The sequence below is a fragment of the Dipodomys merriami genome, unplaced genomic scaffold (assembly GCF_024711535.1).
Source record: "Dipodomys merriami isolate MVZ:Mamm:240054 unplaced genomic scaffold, mDipMer1.0.p SCAF_4, whole genome shotgun sequence".
Taxonomy (NCBI): Eukaryota; Metazoa; Chordata; class Mammalia; order Rodentia; family Heteromyidae; genus Dipodomys; species Dipodomys merriami.
Window position 1 is genome coordinate 48568263 of NW_027205603.1, and position 22874 is coordinate 48591136.

At 32.4% G+C, this 22874-nt stretch overlaps 1 protein-coding gene across 3 annotated transcripts in view; it reads left to right on the forward strand.

Moving 5' to 3' along the window:
• The window catches only part of Zc2hc1a (zinc finger C2HC-type containing 1A), a 70255-nt gene that overhangs the window by 4944 nt on the left and 42437 nt on the right, over positions 1 to 22874 (forward strand). For all 3 annotated transcript variants that reach the window (XR_011365646.1, XM_069990958.1, XM_069990957.1), the window contains exons 2-7: positions 3256 to 3332; positions 6418 to 6534; positions 9897 to 10038; positions 11665 to 11813; positions 15488 to 15587; positions 16126 to 16225. Coding sequence is in view for 2 of the 3 variants with exons in the window: in XM_069990958.1 (XP_069847059.1) it covers positions 3256 to 3332; positions 6418 to 6534; positions 9897 to 10038; positions 11665 to 11813; positions 15488 to 15587; positions 16126 to 16225 (685 nt within the window). In the remaining variant the exon portion in view is untranslated. The remainder of the gene's footprint in view (positions 1 to 3255; positions 3333 to 6417; positions 6535 to 9896; positions 10039 to 11664; positions 11814 to 15487; positions 15588 to 16125; positions 16226 to 22874) is intronic.

Below are 22874 nucleotides of genomic sequence, written 5' to 3' on the forward strand. Positions count from 1 at the left end.
AAAGAGAGTGAAGGTTAGGTGTTGTAATATGTAACTTATCCAATGAAATCTTGTTAAGTTAGCTGAAAAGAAAAAACATCCTTGATATTTTCAAAATTGATATCAACAAGATTTTGTAAAAGGTCTTGGGAAGAAAGTAGTATTGTGGATGATATGTACTTCAAAAGAGAATTTTGTTGAGTTATGTAAAGGTTAGATTCAGATCAACTGTGGTAGAAGTTAAGGCTATCAGTAATCAAATAGACATGCTTGCATTGGGAAGAATTATTCTTGGATTTTAAGATGTCTTTTTTTGGAGAAGATTCTCTCCTTTTTCCCTAAATATACATATCTTTTAAATGTTTGTTTCATCTATATATACTAGCAAATTCTTTCACATTATCTGTATTGTATAGTAGTATTACACTTATTCATGTTCTGAAATCATTATTATCTACTTACAACAGAATCAAGGCCTTATGGTAAGGACAGATTGGCTTCTCCCAGTTCTAGAATGGTAAAATATTTTATTGATTGAATTTTTTTCCATCATATTATTGTTCCTTTTGCTCACTGCTACAATCTTACCTTCTTTGGTTATGTTTTTCTTTTACCTTCTTGGTTATGTTTTTATATGCATCAATATTTGCTAGTTTGGACCCCTTAGGAGAGGTTTGTGAGGTAGATTGAACAGCTATTTCCTCATATAATAGATTTTTTTAAAGTAATTTAGTGAACTTCTTTATTTTATAGAAGAGGAATCTAAATTTTAGAAAGGTTTGATTTTTTTTTTTTATCTAAAACTCGAGTCTTCAATAAAGATGTTGAGACTTGAAGTTAGGTAATACAAGTCAAATTTCAGTGCTTTTCTATCATTATTACAAAATGTAGATTTTGACAAAATACTTAACTTATTTATTATGTACTGTTGGCTTAAGTTTTTTAGTAGGTCTTCTCATCAACACAAACACAAATACAAGTTATATTTTATGAAATACAGGACTTATGCTATATGACCAACTAATACAAGAGGAAATTAGTTTGGATTATCTATTTTAAACAACATAATGACTTTTCAAAAATATTTTTATCTTTTTATTAAGATGATTGTATTTTCTTTAAGCTGTGTATTCCAGGGTAAACTGAACTCATGATCTTTCTGCCTTACCCTCCAGAGTTCTGTGATTGCAGGAGTGATTAATATCTTACTTTTCATTTACTTATTCTTTTTGTGACAATGAATTTAAAGAGATTTAAGTCCATTACATAGTTTGTGTGAATTTTGATTCCTATAATTGGATTTTATCACATTCTAATATTCTGCTACTCTTAAGTTGTATGGTTTTTTTTTTTTTATAAAATGGAAGATGGTTTGAATCTTAGATTGAGTATTTAAATCAAATACATTATGGTGGCATTCTGAGAGCAATGATTTTTTTGTCTTCGTGCCACCATTATTACATGGTATGTGCTTAGCAATTACTAGGTGCTCAGTAGGCAATTGGATTATTTTAATGCATCAAACTGGCTTTTCTCAACATTTATTTTTAGTACTCTAGATTGATACAGTTCTTCATATATGCCACATGTGCTCTACCACTGGCTTATTCCTCAATAGCGGTAGCCTTAGTAGTTAGTTTTTATAAGTAGATACTGAAATGTACTTTAAAGCAAGTAAAGCATGCAATACTTTTAAACATTATGTTTGACAGAGTTTTAAATCACTGCTTAGTATTTAAAGTATTACATAAAAACTGTAAGCAAGTCTAATGGCTTATTCAGCATGTGGTTTCACTTGGACCATCTTTTTAAAAGCATTCTTAGTGAATTTAATGGATTCCACATGGCAAGTACTTCACCTTTCTGAATTGTTGGTGAAGTTATGTGATCCTTATAAATGAGACTTCTCTCCTTAAGTAACCTATCTCCTGATATTAGAGAAGGACAAATCAGGCAAATCTTAGCTTTGCCATTGTAATGTCCACTGTTAAAGTGCCACTGTACAGACATTGCCTCCCGTTTGAGATGACAAATAGCCACTATTTGCTAGTAAATAGGACACTGGAGTGCTAGAACAGTAAGGGAAAAAAAAGTTCTTCTGTTACTATATTTGAATATATTCTCTAATGTCTATTTTGGTTCACTTGATTAGTTTTCTTCAAGCTCAGCAGATGCTATATAATGTATATTATGGAATCCAAAAAAATTCATTTTCCATGAGTTAATGTTACTTCTAAAAGAAAATGTTTTTCTTTTTTTTTTTTTTTTTTTGTCGGTCGTGGGGCTTGAACTCTGGGCCTGGGCGTTGTCCCTTCGCTCTTCAGCTCAAGGCAAGCGCTCTACCACTTGAGCTACAGCGCCACTTCCGGTTTTCTGGTGGTTTTATTGGAGATAGGAGTCTCACGGTCTCTCCTGCCCGGGCTGGCTTTGAACCGAGATCCTCAGATCTCAGCCTCCTGAGTAGCTAGGATTACAGGCGTGAGCCACCAGCGCCCGGCAAGAAAATGTTTTTCTATTTGTCTTTCATATAGTAAAAGAATTTGAACCACAGTAAATTAATCAAAGTATGGGAAAATATTACAAGTTTACAAATTACTTTTGGAAATTAAAATATGAAAGTAAATTTAGATTTGATATTTACCTAGTAAATAAAATGATAGATTAATTCAGTTCAGTCCTGAGAAATGTAGGTTTCTATTGCATTTGTAGTATTTGTTATATCCAGATGTATCAGATGAATATATTAAGTTTAATTGAATACCTCAATTTCCTGGTTCACTGAATCTTAATACCATATATACATAACAGAGTAAACATGGATGTATGTAGTTAATATAACTAGGTGCTTTTGAGAGTCTTATGCTTTCTATTATCTGGTAACAAACAGTGCAATATTTTTTTTTCTAGATTCTCTTATGTCATCACGGGAGGTCACTTAACCAACGATAATTCTTTAGAGCTATTAGGATATATGTGTGTTCTAAAGTATAGTAATTTACAACAGAGTTAGGTTATAAGATAAGAGACATGATTACCTTATTTGGTTACATCATTACAAGAAACCTAGATATTTCCAACTATATCAGTTTTCATATTATGGCCATGTTGATCACAGGTAACTTGAAGCATTCAGTCATTTTAATAATTTTGCTTATGTTAATGTGAAACAAAGTGCTTTTTGTAAGAACTGACAACTCTCTATGAAGCTAACAAAAAATGTAAAAGATTGAGTTTACAATTTGATCTATAGAAATTATTTATTGTTTTCTGTTTCAGATAATGGAAGTGTTGTCCAAGTTGGAGAATTACTGCCTTGCAAGATTTGTGGAAGAACATTTTTTCCAGTGGCATTAGTTAGTAGACTGATTCTGTGCCTTTTCCCTTCTGGGTTTAATGTGATTATTAATACTCTAGAACAGCTCTTATGAGAAGAACTTAATATAGAATAATGTTTGAACGGTTACTGCATAATATTCTTGTTCAAGAGTCTCAGTTTTATCTGCATCATTTTTCCACAATGTTCTTTTTAAGAGTTTTACTGGTCTTCTGAACTCCTCCATTTAAGTATTAAATTCTTTGTAGTAAGGGGAAAATATTACCAGAAACAAACACACACTGATAAAAACAAACAAAACATTTCTTAAGTACACATAACAATATATTTACAGATACAAAATGAGATGATACCCAGGATGTGCTTTCAAGTCATTCAGAGGAAAAAAGTAGAGAACAATGATTAAAATGCTTTTAATTGTTGGGTAAAAATGGGAGTTCATTATACTATTTTCAAGTGTAAAAAAAATTAAAGAAAAATGTTTCTTTCTACTAAAAAAAGCTAAAATTGTTACTTTTAGATATTTGTAACTACTTACCTACAAAGAAAAAGACTTTAATTGATCTTAATTAAAAGTAGCCATTCAAATAATGAATAATAAAAATTATGCTTTTGTGCCAAGCATCAGTGGCTTATGCCTGCAATCCTAGCTGTTAAGGAACATAGTATATATTTATAGGTGCATTAGCATATTTGTAAAATTTAAACATAAATTATTCAAAATTTATACCTTTATTGAGATGATTTACTAGTATTGTTAATAAGCAATGTTTTAATAATATGGATCTGCTCATTAGTGTTCTGGCTCCACTTACATTCTACTCTAAATTATTTTTAACTAAGTTTTGTTAAAGTAAAACTCTTACTACAACTATTTCCAGAAAATAAAAAAAAATTAAATTAAAAAATGAAAGTTCTGAGATCAGAAGCTCACCCCTGTGATCCTAACTACTCAAGAAACATTGATCTGAGGATCATGGTTTGAAGCCAAACTTAACTACTAAAAATTCAGAGTGGAACTGTGGCTCAAGTGGTAATGTACTAGCCTTGAGCAAAATAGCTCAGGGACAGTGCCCAGGTCATGAGTTCAAGGTCATGAGTTCAACCTTCCCCCTCTTAACAAAGAATGATAAAAGAGAGGAATTAGTGATCAAAAAGGTTCTTAACAGATACCTCTGCCAGCCTTTTTGTAATACTTTAGAAATCAAATACAGTGAAAATGAGTTAAACCATTGGGGAAACACACACAAAAGAAATTTTAAAAAATCACATAGTACAGTATAAGTACATTAAGAAGAACAGCAACAAAGATAAAACCTCTTGTATCCCTGTATTGGGGTTTATTTCACATAACATCATCATCTTATATGGTCAAATGTACATAGCTTTTGACCTTTTCTGCTTGTCCTAGACATATATTAGTTATTGTATATAAGGAAAACCATGAGGCCTATGTTTCTTTGGGCCTGGCTTACTTAATATAATTTTTTCCAATTCTTTCCATTTCCTAACAAATGGGGTGATGTCATTCTTTCTGATGGAGGCAAAAAATTCCATTGTAGGGTCTGGGAAGGTGGCTTAGTGGTAGAGTGCTTGCCTTGAATGTATAAGGCCCTGGGTTCAATTCCTCAGCACCACATAAGCAGAAAAATCTGGAAGTGGTGCTGTGGCTCAAGTGGTAGAGTGCTAGCCTTGAGCTTAAAGAGCTGAGGGACAGTGCCCAGGCCCAGTTTCAAACCCCACGACCACCAAAAATAAAAATAAAAATCAATTTTATACATATGTATTATATACACCACATTTTCTTGATCCATTCATCTACTGAGGGGCATCTGGGTTGGTTACATATCTTAGTATAGTAAATAATGCTACCATAAGTATAGTTGTGCTGGTAGCTTTAGTATACCCTTGTTTGTGGTCGTTTGGGTAAATGCCCAAAAGTGGGATTGCTGGGTCATAGAGGAGCTCTATGTGTAATCTTTTGAGGAACCTCCATACTGCTTTCCAAAGTAGCCCAATACATGTTTGAGTTGTATTTTGTAATCATTTTTCAAAGCTTTCAGCTTAGTTTTTACAAATAAACTTTTATTGTTTAATATCTAAGTAATGTTACTGTAAATATTACACCTTTTACAATGGTTTGGAAATAAAAGCCACCTATTCTTGACATATTACTAAACTCATAAACATGGGCATATATGGTAATACTAAATGGTGATCCACTAACTTCATTTTTTATTATTTGAGGTTTTATTCAAATAGCTATAGTTATACTGCTGTGTTTTAAAATGAAACTGGGAAGTATGTAAGTCAGTAATTTAGTGTAGTGTATGAGATTTTATGACATTAAGTTAATCAGGTATGAGATTTCTTTTATTCACAGAAAAACTTCCAGATGCATACAAAAGAAAAATGATGCATTTAATTCACAGTCATTAGTCAATATGTTTCATATAATGGAGAATTGTTTTATCTGATTAATTAATTGAACAAACAAGAGAACTTTATATTGTTCTTTGAATGAATAAATGATTAAATGCACAAACACTTTAAAAAAAGAAAAACCTATAAGCGTAGAAGACTAAGTGAGAAAATTCTAGGTGAAGAAAAGTAGAAAGCTTGAATTCTTGAAGGAGGAAAAGGATAATGTGGAGGAAGGACACAAATCTGGCCACTTTATCCTTTTATTTTGTATTCTTTTAATCTATTACTCTGCATTGCTTTTAGTAATCAAAAGTAGTCCTATTATCTTTGGTAGTCCCATGACCAATGCATTCTTCTCCATTTGCATCCTTTTTCTAGTATTGCTGAATAGTATTCAATGAAGACTTTTTTTCACTCAAGAAGTTTTCACTTGTTTACATTATTTTTCTTACTGTTAACGTGTGAAAATGATAGATACTTAACCCATAATAACATTTTGAAAGATTATTTCCCTATAATTTATTGTATGCAATTTATTTTACCAAGGAAAACCAACCTTTTATTTATTTCGGGCTCAGATTTTTTAATTAGACAGATTTTTTTAAACTAGTGTCAAATAGTTTTATAGTCTTACCTTGTGGAAAAAATAAAATTATATGTTTCATTTCTCCGTTTAACAGAAAAAACATGGACCTATTTGCCAGAAAACAGCCACTAAAAAACGGAAGACCTTTGATTCAAGCAGACAGAGAGCTGAAGGAACTGATATTCCAACAGTAAAACCTCTTAAACCTAGGGTAACTATCTCACTTTTTAAGCAGTATGAACCTTGCTGTTGTAAATATTTTAAAAAATAGATAATTATTCTTTGTGCTAAGATTAAATAATGAGCAAAGTTCTTTTATTTTTTTTCAGTTTTTAAACTTTCAGAAACTTAGAAATTCTATTTTTAAGTTTAAATTGCAAAGGTAAGACTAAAGTTGTGGCTCAAATTCCATCAATTACTTAGAGGTTTGTTTACCATTGGAGAGTCAGTTGCTTAGCTGTAGACTGGAACTAATTCAAACAATTATGTTAAATTATTATTATTATTTTTTTTTTTTTTTTTTTGTCGGTCGTGGGGCTTGAACTCTGGGCCTGGGCGCTGTCCCTCAGCTCTTCAGCTCAAGGCGAGCGCTCTGCCACTTGAGCTACAGCGCCACTTCCGGTTTTCTGGTGGTTTATCGGAGATAGGAGTCTCACAGTCTTTCCTGCCCGGGCTGGCTTTGAACCGTGATCCTCAGATCTCAGCCTCCTGAGTAGCTAGGATTACAGGCGTGAGCCACCAGCGCCCGGCTCTATTTGGCTTTAATTTTTGCTCTTTTACTGTCTTTAACCAATAACATAAAACTTTAAATACACAAAAAGGAAAACTTAGCATAAAAGACATTGATGTTTTCTGGAGAAGAGTTTAATCAATTGTTTGGTTACTGTACTGTAGTTGTTTTCTTTTTGTTGTTGTTACTATTAGAAGTAAAGCAGTGAACTTCTTTGATAACCTGTCCTTCTATTTTTATAAATAAATCATTTAAATACTTCATAAGATATAATTTTAAAAAGTCATTTAGTGAAATGGTCAAAGCTAAGTTTTTAACCAAATCTTTAATCTTACTAATAAAATTATTTAGTAAAATCCTTAAGTGAGTTATGACACATTAAACCTTAACAGTTTTAGATAATTTGAACATTGCCTGTGACTATTGCTTATAATCCAAGGTATTCCAAGGACAGAGATTGGGACTTGCCACCCTGGGACAAAAACTCAAGACCCTATTGGGAAAAATAAAACCAAAACAGTGTAGGCACCTGGCTCAAGTGATAGAGGTTCTGTCTAGCAAGTACCATGCCACTAAGTCAAACCCCAGAACTGCCATAAAATGTACAAACAGGACTGAAGTAGCAGAAGCCAAAAGAGGAAATGGAAAAAGAAGGAACAGAAAATTGAGCAGGCCAAGTAGCAGAGACTCACAGAAACGTTCCTGATGATGAAAGGCCCAATCTAAAATTTCATATCCTTTGTTAAAGTGGTTGTGGAACTGAGAGCAAGTAGAGCTAGCCATAGTACCTGGTTAATCTTCTAAAGAAGTAGAAGAGGCAAGCAAGCACATATCCCACCGGAAGGCCTTATTTGCATAAAGTAATATGATCTAGTCCAACAAAGAAGAGATGAATATAACCTCTGAGCCTCTCTCCCCAAACATTTTTTGCAAGTAACTGTCTCAGGAATATCTAAGTCATTCAGAAGTGAATGACGAGAAAACTTGTTAGGTCACATTGATACAAAAATGTACAATGAAGAAAAAATAGAAAAGAGCAGCAATACTTGCCAGTAGGTGAGTAATACTTGTTAAGAAATAAATGAATAATGTGATCATAGATTTAGCTATAAAAGAAGAAACTTTTTAAGAATTTTGCTTTTATATCCATGAACTGTAGGTCTGTCATTTTTCTTCTCATAACATTTTGTTGCTCCCATAAATCTAGTTGGAGAATGCCTTGTTTTCATTTTCTGAAAGAGTTTTATGCGGGGGAAGGTTTTTAATGATAAATACATTTTTTAAAGTGAATATGAGACTTTCTCTCTGATATTTGTTTTGGTGTGTGTGTGTGTGTGTGTGTGTGTGTGTGTGTGTGTGTGTGTGTGTGTGTGTGTGTGTGTGTGTGTGTGTGTGTGTGTGTGTGTGTGTGTGTGTGTGTGTGTGTGTGTGTGTGTGTGTGTGTGTGTATTTGTGTTTGTGTTTTGCAGGATACTGCTAATTTGAGCTTATCATATTTATTAGCAACAAGTTTCCTTATAGTAACTTATTTGTTTATTTTTCTATGTAAACACATGATTGTGTTTTCATACTTTGGTAAATTTTTATCACATTTTCTTTAGTTTTGACTTGGCATTTTAAAGGAACCGTGTTTTAACTTTGTTGATCAATGTAAAGACTGGAGACACACTAAGAACAGTTGAATAGTTCAATAATATGACAAAACAATACATTTTGTAGTATATGAACCAGCATCATATTTAATGTAAATAGAATTACCATGTTATATAAATATTCTCTTCTATTCTCTGCAAAGGATATGGAGTTAAATGGCTGTGACTTCACTTGGTTACCCATTTTAAAAAGCAAAACTTAGTTGGGTTCATATGTCATGTGAGATACTTATAAGATATACAATGTAATTACAAATAATAGAAAACTTAAAGTTTTGAAAGTGAATCCATGAATGTTCAAGAAGGAAATATGGGAAATTTTTATTTTCTCATCATATAAATTTAGGCCCAGATAGCTACCTATACATTCAGAGACCATAAAAGAAAGTAAATGAAGTTTTAAAGTAATTGTATCAAAGAAGAAGAACCTGTAAGGTTGTTGAAGGAACAGAGGGAATACTATACTATACTATAAAAAAGTTATTTGAAGCCGGGAGCCTGTGGCTCATGCCTGTAATTCTAGCTACTCAGGAGGCTGAGATCTGAGAAATCATGGTTCAAAACCCAGACAGGGCAGAAAAGTCCATGAGACTCTGATCTCAAGTAAACCACCAGAAAACTGGAAGTGACCCTGTGACTCAAGTGGTAGAGCACCTGCCTTGAGCTCAAGAGCTCAGGGACAGCACCTGGGCCCATAGTTTAAGCCCCATGACTGACAAAAACAAAGTTATTTGAAAATTGTGTCATTTTAGAGACCAAATTCACAAAATGGGCAGCAAAAAATGATTCATAGTGATGTGAAATGTTATTTGTTAAGTCACACTCATTATAAGAAAAAACAGCTAGTTAGGTTCACAGAGAAAGGATAATTATTTTCCATTTTTTGTCAGTTAAAAACTCAAAAGTTTGGTAATTTTATTAGTGATGTGATAGGAAACGGGAGAAGGACCCTCTTAGTGTAGACACAGTGTAACACTTATAGAAGACAATTAGGCAGTATCATTCATAATTAGAATTATAGTTTGAAAGTTCCATACAATAAAATTGCACAAAATTTTTAAAAAATTTAATTTAGCAATGTCATTTACAGATTCTTATTAAAGAATCTGTGAAAGCCATATAGCACTACCTCAAGTTACTATTCAGTTTATTAAAAATATATTTTATAACTTTTTTTTTCTTTATTTATAGCCAGAACCACCAAAGAAACCATCTAACTGGAGAAGAAAACATGAAGAATTTATTGCCACCATAAGAGCTGCTAAAGGCCTTGATCAGGCACTTAAAGAGGGTGGCAAACTCCCTCCTCCTCCACCACCTTCTTATGATCCTGGTATATTATTTGACAGAAAATGATAGAATTCCTATACATTTAAGGCATCTTAAAATTCATTCTATTATAATGAGCCTAATTACACATGCACTTTAAATGCTTTGGTGTAAAATGTTAGTAATAGTCCAGGCCTGAAATCATTAAGAACATAGAAATGTATTGTCTCTTTGTCACAATCCTTTTACTTAAATGTAAATCATTACATCATTTTAAAATTATAATTACCATTGAATGTTAAAATTTGAGGAAATATAGTCACTCAGTTGAACTCTGATAGTTACATTGTTACCTACCAAGTTAACAACATTAAAATTGAATTAGTATTCTATACTTTCGTTTATTTCCCAGTGCCAGAATGATGTTTAACAAATGTTGATGTGATCATTTTTAATATTTTATTGAAAAGCTTACCAGCTAATAAAATAGAAGGCCACATAATAAATATTTTAGTGTTGACATTCCATAAAGTCCCTGTTGGAACTCAACATTTTCATTGTTGCAATATGTCATATGTAAATGAATGGATATGATTATGTTTCAATAAAACTTTTTACCAAACTCAGGCAACGCCTGACATAGATCACAAGACATATAGTTGGCCAGCAGTATTATTAGTTAATTTCAATTCTTTAAGTGTTGTTTCTGGGATAATCCAGCTGAGTTTAGATCTTTTTCAAACTTCACTTGTGGTTTTTTCCATATCGTTCTTTGCTTTGGCAATATTAGGAATTACACGTTGTAATGCATACAGTTAAAATTTTTCATGTATTCATAAGTTTTTGAGAGTGACAGTTTTTCAGGATAATTAGGGCTTTACAAATTTTTTAATCTTTTAAAGACAAAAACAACTTTGTTATTTTGTTTTAAGACTACTCAATTAGTAAGCAGAACAAACTTCTGAGCTTCAAAATTTATTCATATAAATTTAAAGTGCATTCTCCCTATCCAGAAGTAAACTTGTTAAAATAATGGAGATTTTTCTTTTAACAATTGCTGAATTTTTTTTCTTATTCCCACTGTCCCATGTAGTTGTTCTTTTATAATGCTAAAAAATTGGGCTCTGTGTTAAATATAAGGATTAATTTTAAAGCAAATTTAGAAAATATTTCAAGTTACAAACATCTTTTAAACTTGAGTTTCTTATGTTATGGAAGTTGTTTATCAGTACCAAGTTTTGGGAACTCTGAGAGAAAATAAGAGTGTTAAAAGTCCATTAATCTCTTTCTCTAATTGAAATGAAATATATAGATATACTCACATTTCAAATTGTGTTTTAATGTGTTATTACTATTTACTATAATATGTGTGTCCATAGCAAAAATATCATACTATAGAGGTAAAAACAAAATTATAATTTTCTTTTTATTCTTTTTACTGAGTACATGTCTTTTAATTATTTTCCTCAGAATTGATTTAATGCTAGCAGAAAGCTAGGATTGTTTAATTGGACTTTTTCTTTAAAGTCTATACTAACCTTAGATAAGTCAAGCTAAATGTTAGACATATTTTTGATTATCAGATGTTATTATATTATGTATCTTAAGTTACTCTTCTTAGAAACCAGTGATACTTTATATCTATTTCAGGTGTTCTGTTATTAATTTATTTCTGTTTGGGTCTGTTTAGATTATATTCAGTGTCCGTATTGCCAGAGGAGATTCAATGAAAATGCAGCTGATAGACACATAAATTTCTGTAAAGAGCAGGCAGCTCGTATTAGTAATAAGGGCAAATATTCTACTGATACCAAAGGCAAACCAGCTTCTCGGGCGCAGGTGAAGTATTCAACTTAAATCATTTCTACAAATCAATGAGAAAATGTCACTGTCATATATATATTTGTATGTTTATAGTGTCTTGATTTACAAGCTTTTATACGTTTCTCATCTGCTAAAGTAGATACATTAATGCTAAGAAAGTTAATGAATGACTGATTGAGAAAAATTACTTAAATTAATCCACTTAAAATGTACTGGAATAAGTAGGAACTTTGTTGCACTAGCGTTAGTTTAACTAAATCTTAGAAATCTTCATGTTTTCTTTTTGTTTTTTTTCTTTGTTTTTAAATTTTATTTTATTGTAAAGATGCTGTACATAGAGGTTACAGTTACATGAGTAAGGCAGTGAGTACATTACTTGTCGGGTATTGTTAGTCCTTCCTTTGTTCTCCCACTATCCCTTTTCTCCCCCACCTCCCACACTTTCCTCATTCCCCCCTCTTCCCTCCCCAGCCTGCAGTTGTAAAGTTCATTTCCAATATACTCTCTTGTGGATATCATTGTTGCAATAGGTCATACAGTGTCATTGTTTCAGCATTTTGTTATTCCCCTTTCTCTCCCCAGATTAGACAAATGTATATACAAGTTGCAGGGTACCAAAATCAAGTACAGTAACAACAGGGGATATAACATAGGGGAAAGAACATACAAAGGAAACAAACACAAACAAAAATCACATAGTACATTTAAAACAACAGCAACAAGGAAAGACCTCTTGTGTCCATATCTTGAGGTTTATTTCACTTAGCATCATCTAATATGATCATATGAACATAGCTTTTGAGCTTTTTCTGCTCATCTGATAAAATTATATATGTATGCTAATTATTGCAAATGAAGGAGACCATGGAACCTAAATTTCTTTGGGACTGGTTTACTTCACTTAAAATGATATTTTGCCCAAGTCTTTCCATTTCCTAATAAATGGAGCAGTATCATTCTTTCTGATGGAAGCATAGAATATACACATATATATCACAATCTTCATGTTATAATTATTCTGTTTAAAATATTTTCTGATTTGTAATCCTTTTCATTTCATGGGGAATAATTTACTTCTAAAGAGTTGAGGGGGTTCTAAGTATTTCATTGTTTATAATTCACTTGTCTGAGAACCTACTAGACAAAATTTCTACCTTTTAAGTTTTTTATTGCTTATCATATGGTGTTTGTTTTTGAATTTTCATGCTTTCTGGAAAAAAGTTTGTGTTCTGCAGTTATTTGGTGCCAAATTTATAAACTCTCAGGTCAAGGTGTCTGGTACTAGCTAACTTTTCTTCTGGTTGACCCATCAGTTATTGTAAAGTTATGTGTTTAAATCTTCAGCTGTGATTGTGGCCTTTTCTGTACATTTATTTTTTCACTTTTACATCAAATAATTTGATTTTTCTGTTAGTTTCTCTTCATATATATAATATCTATTATGTATTCATACTTTATAATTTTATAATTTCTTTTTCATAAATATAAAATATAAATATGATGCTTAAATTTATATTTATATTTCATAAATAGAAAGTAAAAATAATACAATATTTATATTTGCATTATATGTAATATTTTTTTTCTCATTATCCTTTTCTGTATGTGGCTACATTCCTTTTATAAGAATATAACAATTTCAACTTAGGCTATTCTCTATTCCTTAAATACATTTTTGCATAATTTGGAGGCCAGCTTGTACTTGTGTCTTATTTTTATTTCTTAAATATAATTTGACTGCCATTACCTATTCTCTTAAGTGTTTAGCCCCTTATATTTAGAGTATTTCTTTTTTTATGTGTGTGCCATAATAAGGTTTGAACTCAAGACCTGGGTACCCTAAGCTTTTTATATTCAAGGCTCTACCTGTGCCACAGTGCCACTTCCAGCTTTTTTGGTAGTTTGATTGGAGATAAGTATTTCAGGCATTCATTTCCAGGTTGGTTTTGAAATGCAATCATCAGATCTTAGGTTTCTAAGTAGGTAGGATTAAAGGTGTGAGCCACTGGCTCCCAGTTACATTTAATGTAAGTTTTGATAAATTGTTTAGGTCTGCTATGCTCAATTTTTCAGCTTGTCAAATCCATATATATAATTTTTTATTCTTGCACTATTTCTTTCTCTTGTTTTATTGAAAGATATTTTTTATTCTCTTTTAACTTCTTTTGTTATACTAGGCATAACATATATCTTTGATTTATTCGTTTTATGGCTATTTCTATTTACCTCTCATTGTCCTTAGTGCTAATACATGTGTAACTCTACATACATCAGAATACACATCAAGCGTATTGATGTCTGTTATCATGTAGTCTTTGTATTATTGCTTTACATATCATTTTTAAAGAAATGGGAAAGTTAATGTATTAGCACATCTATATATTGATGTATACATATACTTTAAGTTTGTACTGATGTATTCATTATTCTAGATTGATTCTTTTTTGCAATTCTTCCATGGCCCTTTGGGCTGAAGAAGTTTCTTGAGTTAATACAGCTATGCTGGCAGTGTTCTATGTCTGGTTTTCTAAAAATGCCTATATTTTGTCTTCATTTTTTTGTTAAGATCCTCTTTTCTGTTGACTTACTGTTACCATATTTATTTTTATAAGCTTTTTGGACATAGTTATAGTAACTAGTTCCCTATTATTGTCAGATTTGTCTTTTCTTTAAAAGTAATATAATTATTATTTTGTAGTATCTCTCTGGTAATTGTAGTATTAGGTTATCAATTGTAGTATTAGGTTATCTTGTATGTTCCTGCTACCATTTTTTTCCCTTCTTTCTTAGTTTCTTAAGTATTTACTTCCATGACTATTATAAATTATTGCTCTTCCCCTAAAAAAATACAGCTGGGCACCAGTGGTTCATGCCTGTAATCCTAGCTATTCAGGAGGCTGAGATATCAAGATCATGGTTCAAAGCCAGCCTGGGAAGGAAAAATCTGTGAGACTCTTATCTCCAATTAGCCACTAGAAAACTGGAAGTGGCAGAGTGGCTGAAGTGGTAGAGTGCCCAACTTGACCTGAAGAGCTCAGAGACAGTACCCAGGCCTAGAGTTTAAGCCCCATGACCGACAAAAAAGAAAAAGAAAAATACTTACAATGTGTTTACGCAGGTGAAGTGCCTTCTCCCAGAGAAGTGTTTAACTTGCATGTATCGAAGAGTACTATCAATCTAGACACATTTTAATTTAAATTAATGGTTCTAGTTTGCGCTAGAGCAAATCCACATACTGACCAGATGATTATAATCTCAAATGGGATTATCCCAACAATATCTTTTCTTCTAAGCAAACACTCAATGCTATAAAAATGTTATTTTATGTAAGTGTTATATTTTTAATACATTCTTGGGCATTTTGTTTTTTTGTTAGTGAATTAGCCAAATAGTCCATTCAACCATTTTGTCAGAAATACACTTTTTTCAGTTTCAGTAATTTTTTTATGAATGTAATAATTTTACTTTTATTTTTCCATTTGTCAGTAGTATTAATCATAGTCTTTAGTATTGACCATAGTATTAACCAAAATATTACATGCTTTTATAATGTATACCCATTCTTCTCCATAGTTCTCTTCTTATGAAAGTAAAATTCTATACCTGGAGAATGTGAGCTTGTCAGTTACTAGTTTGTAATTCATAATAAAAAAATGATACTGATTTTTTTTTTATTTTTGTTATTTCAGTATAAGCCTCCTGCACTTAAAAAGTCAAATTCTCCTGGAACCTTATCATCAGGATCATCGCGATTACCACAACCAAGTAGCACTAGCAAAACTGTTGTAGGTAATAAAATCCACAAAATAGGTGTTTTGGTTCCTTTTTAACTATATTGGTAGAAAAGGAAATGAAAACAATAGTCTATTTTGTTCCATTAAATTAGTTACGTTACTAATTATGTAGAGAGATAGATTGTTATTATTTCTAGATAGAAATGAAATAACTAAATATTTTCTATTTTTAGGTATTTTTTTCTTTAATGCCCTTCCTTGATGTTTTTACTGACGTACTATCTGTTAAGAATATTCAAACAAATTATTTCATCATTCTTTGTCTATAATATTTTCCTTCATTCCTACCTTGGTTTCTCATTTTTGAACTTGAAAGCTGTTACCAATAGATATTTAATGGCTCTATGACTATATTGACCACTAAGATAGAAATTAGCATATCAATAAGCATCCTGTTCCCTTGTAACTTTTAAAGAAAACTTTTTTATTTGTTAATTTTTGAACATTACTAAATCACTGTTTCTCATGTCAAGTATTCTGCTTTATGTGATTTCATTTATTATTTTTAAAGCTGTTGCCTTTTTTATTGTAAGGTGTATCTTCAGGTAAAGTGTCATCAGTTAACAACTCTTTGGGAAACAAACTTCAGACCCTATCTCCTTCACATAAAGCAATATCAGCCCCTCAGGCAGGGTAAGTCTACATTGAATAATTTATTAATGGTACATATTTTAATGATGCATTTTATTTTCTCTGGCCTTTTCATGAATATTTTTATCTAAGTTCATTTTTTTTTAACATAATGCTTTTCAAAGGCACCCTAATTCCTGTTGAGAGAATTTTAGTAGAGTTATTTTAAAGAAACACTCTGGCCAAAAGTTAGTTCCTATAACCCTAGATATTCAGAAGGCTGAGATCTCAGTTCAAAGCCATCTTGGGCAGAAAAAATCTGTGAATCTCTTATCTCCATTTAACCAATCAAGAAAAAAAAGTCAAAAGTAGGGCTATGGCCCAAGTGGAGGAGAGTGCTAGCTCTAACCACAAAAGTTCAGGGATAGCATGTAGGTCCTGAGTTCGAGCCCAAGGACTGCCTCCCCCTCAAAAGAAAAAAATCTGGTACTTTTATCAAGAACCATAAACTATTCATAATTTTGATTGAGAATCTAAGGAAATAACTTGAAATATTCAAGATTTTTATGATAACCATAATTTATTAAGCTCTCTGTTATCAGTTATTGTACTGGGCATGTTGCTTAAACTTGCTCCATAATTATAAGATAACATTTAGAGAAGCAAAGTGATTTATTCAAGGCCACATAATTCGTGTGTGTGTGTGTGTGTGTGTGTGTGTGTGTGTGTGTGTGTGTGTAATAAAAATACATAGGGGTTACAGTTACATGAGTAAGGTAATGAGTACATTTCATTCGTACCCCCTCCTTTGTTTTTCCCCTACCATCCCTTTCTTCCCTAACTTCCCCTCTCTCCCCCCACCTATCCCCAAGTTGTCAAGTTCATTTTTACCATAGTCTCTTGTACATCTCATTGTTACAACAAAATTCAGCATTTTGTTATTTCCTTTCCCCTCCCCAAATTAGAAAAATGCATATATAAGATGTAGGGCACCATGGGCTGGAAAGGTGGCTCAGTGGTAGAGCGCTTGCCTTGCATGCCAGAGGCCCTGGGTTCGATTCCTCAGCACCACATAAGCAAAAAGAAAAAAGCCGGAAGTGGCGCCGTGGCTCAAGTGGTAGAGCGCTAGCCTTGAGCTGAAGAGCTGAGGGACAGCGCCCAGGCCCAGAGTTCAGGCCCCACGACCGGACCCCCCCCCAAAAAAAAAAGATGTAGGGCACCAGAATCAAATACAGTGAAAACAGGAAAGAACATACAAAAGAAACAAAAAAATTTACATAGTAAATTATAAATATATTAAAAAGAACAGCAAGAAAGATAAAACCACTCAAGGCCACATAATTCTTTTTTTTTTTAATTTAATTTAATTTTATTTGTGAACATACTGTACAGAGGAGTTACAATTACGTGGGCAGGATAATGCGTACATTTCTTACCAAGCATTGCAGCCTCCTCCTTTGTTTACCCTTCACATCCCTTCCCAGCCTCCCCCCTCCCCCCCAATCCCAATCCTTCTCCTTCCCCTCCTCCCCCCCACCCCCGCACCGACTTTGTAAAGCTAGTTTTGGACATGACAACTTGTACTTCTCATTGTTGCAACAGGTCCACCTGTATCCTTAAACTACTGGTTTTTCCCCATCTAAGGCCACATAATTCTTAAGAGAAGCAATAGGCTAAGTAAGATCTATTTGATTCTAAAATTTTTATGCATACTTTTGTTATAATAAGATCAAATACCTGCATTTAATATAGTAAATTATGAAAATAGACAAGGCATATTTTACCACTGTAAAATATAAATAAATTTTAATAAAGATGATTTTGCTCTAGAAAGAGAAAAATATAAAGCTCCACATGGAGTTTTATATACTAACTACATACTATAAACTTACTATATACACATACTACTTAGTATAAATACTTTAATAATGTATATTTTTTATTAAATAGGTTAGATATTAAATAATGCACTGTATTTTCCCACAATAAAATGCATTATTTTAATACTTTTTTCTACAAGCACAGTTACAATGAACTCCTTTTAGTTCTTATTTCCTATGTGGTTTTATTGGTAAACAAAAGGTAGCTAATCTTCTTGGGCGCTTCACTCAGCTCTTCAGCTCAAGGCGAGCGCTCTACTGCTTGAGCCACAACGCCACTTCAGGTTTTCTAGTAGTTTTATTGGAGATAAAGAGTCTCACGAACTTTCCTGCTCAGGCTGGTTTTGAACCATGATCCTCAGATCCCAGCCTCCTGAGTAGCTGGGATTACAGGTGTGAGCCACCGATGCCCAGCTGTGTTGGTCTTTATATATACTAGTATAATTGACTACAGAAAAATAGTCTGCATTTAAAAGAATATAGTCTATCTATGGCCCACATTAACTTTAGTTATTATGTAGGAAATATATACAAGGAGATTGCCAAATGAGATTAGCTACTTTTTGTTTACAAACCACATAGGAAATAAGAACTAAAAGGAGTTCATTGTAATTGTGCTTAAAGAACAAAGACAAAAATAATAATTTACAAGATCTGATGACTTAAGTGTTTTTTCTTATTGCTGTGCTTCCAAAACGAGACAGATTAATAGTATAACCAGGTAGTTGAAAATTAAAATAATCTCATTTTTCAGTGTTACAAACAATCTGAGTTTTTTCTTCTTGACTTTTTTCTTCTCTATTTAGTTGGCTCATTGATGAGTTATGGGAAGTATACATATAGCATTTAATTTTGTAGTCTTTTTTTTCCCCAAGTTAAAGAGAATTGCCCTCTGTTTTATAGTTTGTAGTGTTGTTAATTTACAGGTGATAATAAATTACAAAGTAATCCTTTTCAGCACTACTGTCACACTGATAGTTTCATCAGTTGACAATATTAAGTTGTACTGATAACACTAGTTTTAAGTAGGACATGTGATCCTGGATGGTATCATGAAAAAAGGGAGCATACTGGTTTTAGAATTTTGAAAACTAGCTTCATGTATTCTGTGTCATATGTGTCTGGGGATGTATCTGTGTTTCAACTTTACAAAGTTCTTTGACTCTGCTTAGACCTCTACAAGTGATACAAGAGAGTACAGAGATGGGGCTGGGAAGGTGGCTCAGTGGTAGAGCGCTTGCCTTGCATGCATGAAGTCCTGGGTTTACTTCCTCAGCACCACATAAGCAGAAAAAGACAGAAGTGGCACTGTGGCTCAAGTGGTAGAGTGCCAGCCTTGAGCTGAAGAGCTGAGGGATAGCGCTCAGGTCCAGTATCCAGGCTCAAGTGGTAGAATGCTAGCCTTGAGCTGAAGAGCTGAGGGATAGGCCCCACGACTGGCCAAAAAAAAAAGAGAGAGAAAGAGAGAATACAGAGACTGTTGAACATGTACTTTTGTGAGTTGTTATATAATTATAACTCAGTCAGTTATCTCTGTTCATATTCTGATTATTCTATATAAGGTATTTCTAACTACTTTCTAAAGAAAGTAATGTTTACTTCTGGTAAATATGATCACTATATTAACTAGAATTATTAGAGCCATTCTTAACTGTCTATTTAAGGCATATATTGTTCCTGTCTTACTGAAATAAAAATGAAACTTGTTGACCTAGTTTAGGAAGGAGAAAGGACATTGATAGATGGGATGAGATTTGATTGAAATACATGGTATATACCATGTAAAATACATGGTAGAAATACCCCAATGAAATCCTTCCTTTCCCATAGTATAACTAACATGTGCTAATAAAGAAGAAAGCAGGATTGGGAAGTTGGTTTAGTGGTAGAGTGCTTGCCTTGCATACATGAAGCCCTGGGTTTGATTCCTCAACACACATAAGCAGAAAAAAGCTGGAGGTGGCGCTGTTTCTCAAGTGGTAGGGCACTAGCCTTGAGCTGTGAGGGACAGAACCTAGTCACAGAGTTCAGCCCCCACGGCCGACGAAGAAGAAGAATTGTTGAATTAATATTTTGTTTGTTTCCATTTGATAGACTATACTAAGATCCATGACAGAGACTAGAGTGCCTGACACATGATTATATTGTGAACTTTTAGCAAATAGAAAAATGATCTAGTACATTTCTCAAATTTATCCTGTTACCAAACCATTGTGGTCCTGCTGGAAGTAGAAGAACATTTGAAGTTTGTGTGGCACCCATTTTTTTCATTTACACAATTCAGGTCTTCAGTGTGGTCCATTTTAATCAGGTACACTGCTGATCTGTAATAATTAACCTGTATTGGAGTCATGACACAGGAAAAGTAATCTTAATATTTGGATACTGTCTCATATTTTGGTAATTAAATTGTAGACAATCAGTGAGCCAAAGTTAGTAGACTTCTTTTAAGAGGAAAACACACCCAAAGGAGAAATTTCCCCTTATTATAAAAGATAATATTCTTTAATTGTGGGAAAAAATTGTAAACTGTGAAAAACTAAATTTTTAAATATTACCACATTTGAAGTATGTCAAAATTCACACTTGTGTCTTGAGAACTTTCTTTTCATAATTACAAATTTAATATATATCTCAAATCATAGATTTCAATAGCTAAAAGGTCACCTTTCAGATTTGCGTTTCTTCCCTTAATGTGAAAAAAGTACATTTACTTTGAAGATTAACTGTAGCCAATGACTTGAAATGAGTAAAAATTATTGAAGATGTTTGTATCAGGACTGAGATACTAAGTTATCTGTGATGGGTTAATACAATCAAAAGTAGATATCTGACACATTTCAACATTTTGAATATGTAAGAGTGATACAACTACAAAGGTTCACAAGATACACTTGGTAAATGTTCTCTCCAGGATGATTTTGTGAATAATCTTTTAAGTATATATAGTTTTACTCTGCTTGATACAGTCTAATTTTTAGCAGATCAGAGTAGGTATGACATATTTCCTAAGATAACTCATTCTTGATAACTTTCATAGATTAAACTCTATTTCTATTTTTTTTTTGTCAGTCATGGGGCTTGAATTCATCACTTGTGTGTTGTCATTGAGCTTTTGTGGTTTTGTGCTCAAGGATACCATTACCACTCTACCACTTTAAGCCATGCTCCACTTCGTAGTCTGTTTCAAATCAGGAATAGGTTGATAGCATTGCCAAATCATTCTTTTCTTTTTTATTGTGAGAATACCCTACAGCGGAGTTAAAATTACATGGGCAAGATAACGAGTACATTTCTTATCAAGCATTGTTGCCTCCTCTTTGTTTCCCCTTCCCATCCCTTCCCATATAATTCATCAATGACTATTTTAAAATCTGTGGAAGTATTGTATAAAATTTTTATTTTTATTGAGATTTATAAGCTTTGTTTTTTTGAGATCTATAAGTTTTGGTTTTTATATATAGCAGCAGATTGTAGCAGAATATGAATTTTAAGTGATTTTAGCCCTGGGCTAACATTTAACCTAAGAAACATTTGAATTGTGTAGGACTGGAGGTGTGGCTCAGCATTCCAGCCTCACATGCAGGAGGCCTTCAATTGAAATTTCAGTATTATCATCACAAAAAAGAAAAATCAATGGGGGGGAGGGGGGGAGGCTGGGAAGGGATGTGAAGGGTAAACACAGGAGGAGGCTGCAATGCTTGGTAAGAAATGTACGCATTATCCTGCCCATGTAATTGTAACTCCTCTGTACAGTATGTTCACAAATAAAATTAAATTAAATTAAAAAAAAAGAAAGAAAAATCAAACATTTGAATTGTGTGTATACACAGTAATACATAGAATCATTATACATGCACTTACATTGAATTTCTTTTTTTATTATTTTTATTTTTATTTTTTATTTTTATATTATATATATATATTTTATATTTTATTATTTATTATTGTGTACCGAGGGGTTACAATTACATGGGCAAGATAATGAGTACATTTCTTATCAAGCATTGCAGCCTCCTCCTTTGTTTACATTGAATTTCTTAACCCAACTTTGAAGTACAGATTATAGTTGGAACCTGCATCTCAATATGTTTCTAAAATCTTTAAATATAGGTAATGCTCCTGTAGTAATGCATACATTTCCACTAGATCCTTAAGATCTTTATAAGAGTATACATGCTTCGTTTCTCAAAATGAATTTTGTTGGTTCACATGTAGTAGGGCTGAAGTACTTTTTGCAATAGTAAAAGAAAAATCTTTTAAAATGTTAGTTCTTTGCTTAAATTTTTGTTTTGTTTGTGATGTTGGAGATCAAACGCAGGTGTAGGCAAAAATTTTCTTAATTTTAGTTTTTTATACCTTATTCACAAAACACATAGTCTTTCAAAGATAACCACTATTTATGAAAAATAATGCTAATTCAAAGAAAAACCCTAGTAATTAAAATTACAAATGAATGATTTTTTCAGTAATTTTTTTACAAAGTAAAAGGAAATTAAAACCTTTTAGTCCCAGACATTGGAGAAATCATGTTTGATGAATATTTAATGAAGGCAATTTTAAATATTTAATCACTGGGTATGTGCCATCTCCGGCTGAATAACATCCTAATAGTCATAAGAAATAATTAGAAATTAATAACATTTCTTCACTTACAACATAACACCTGTTAATGTAGAGGCAACTGAAATAACAGAATATATAATCTAGGAACATGAACTCTTCTGGACACTAACTTCCATAAAAACAAGTATCAGTTCTCTATCATATGTTAAAATTAACATAGTGTTTGACACATAGGAGGTGCTCAAGATTTATTGAGTTACTGAATG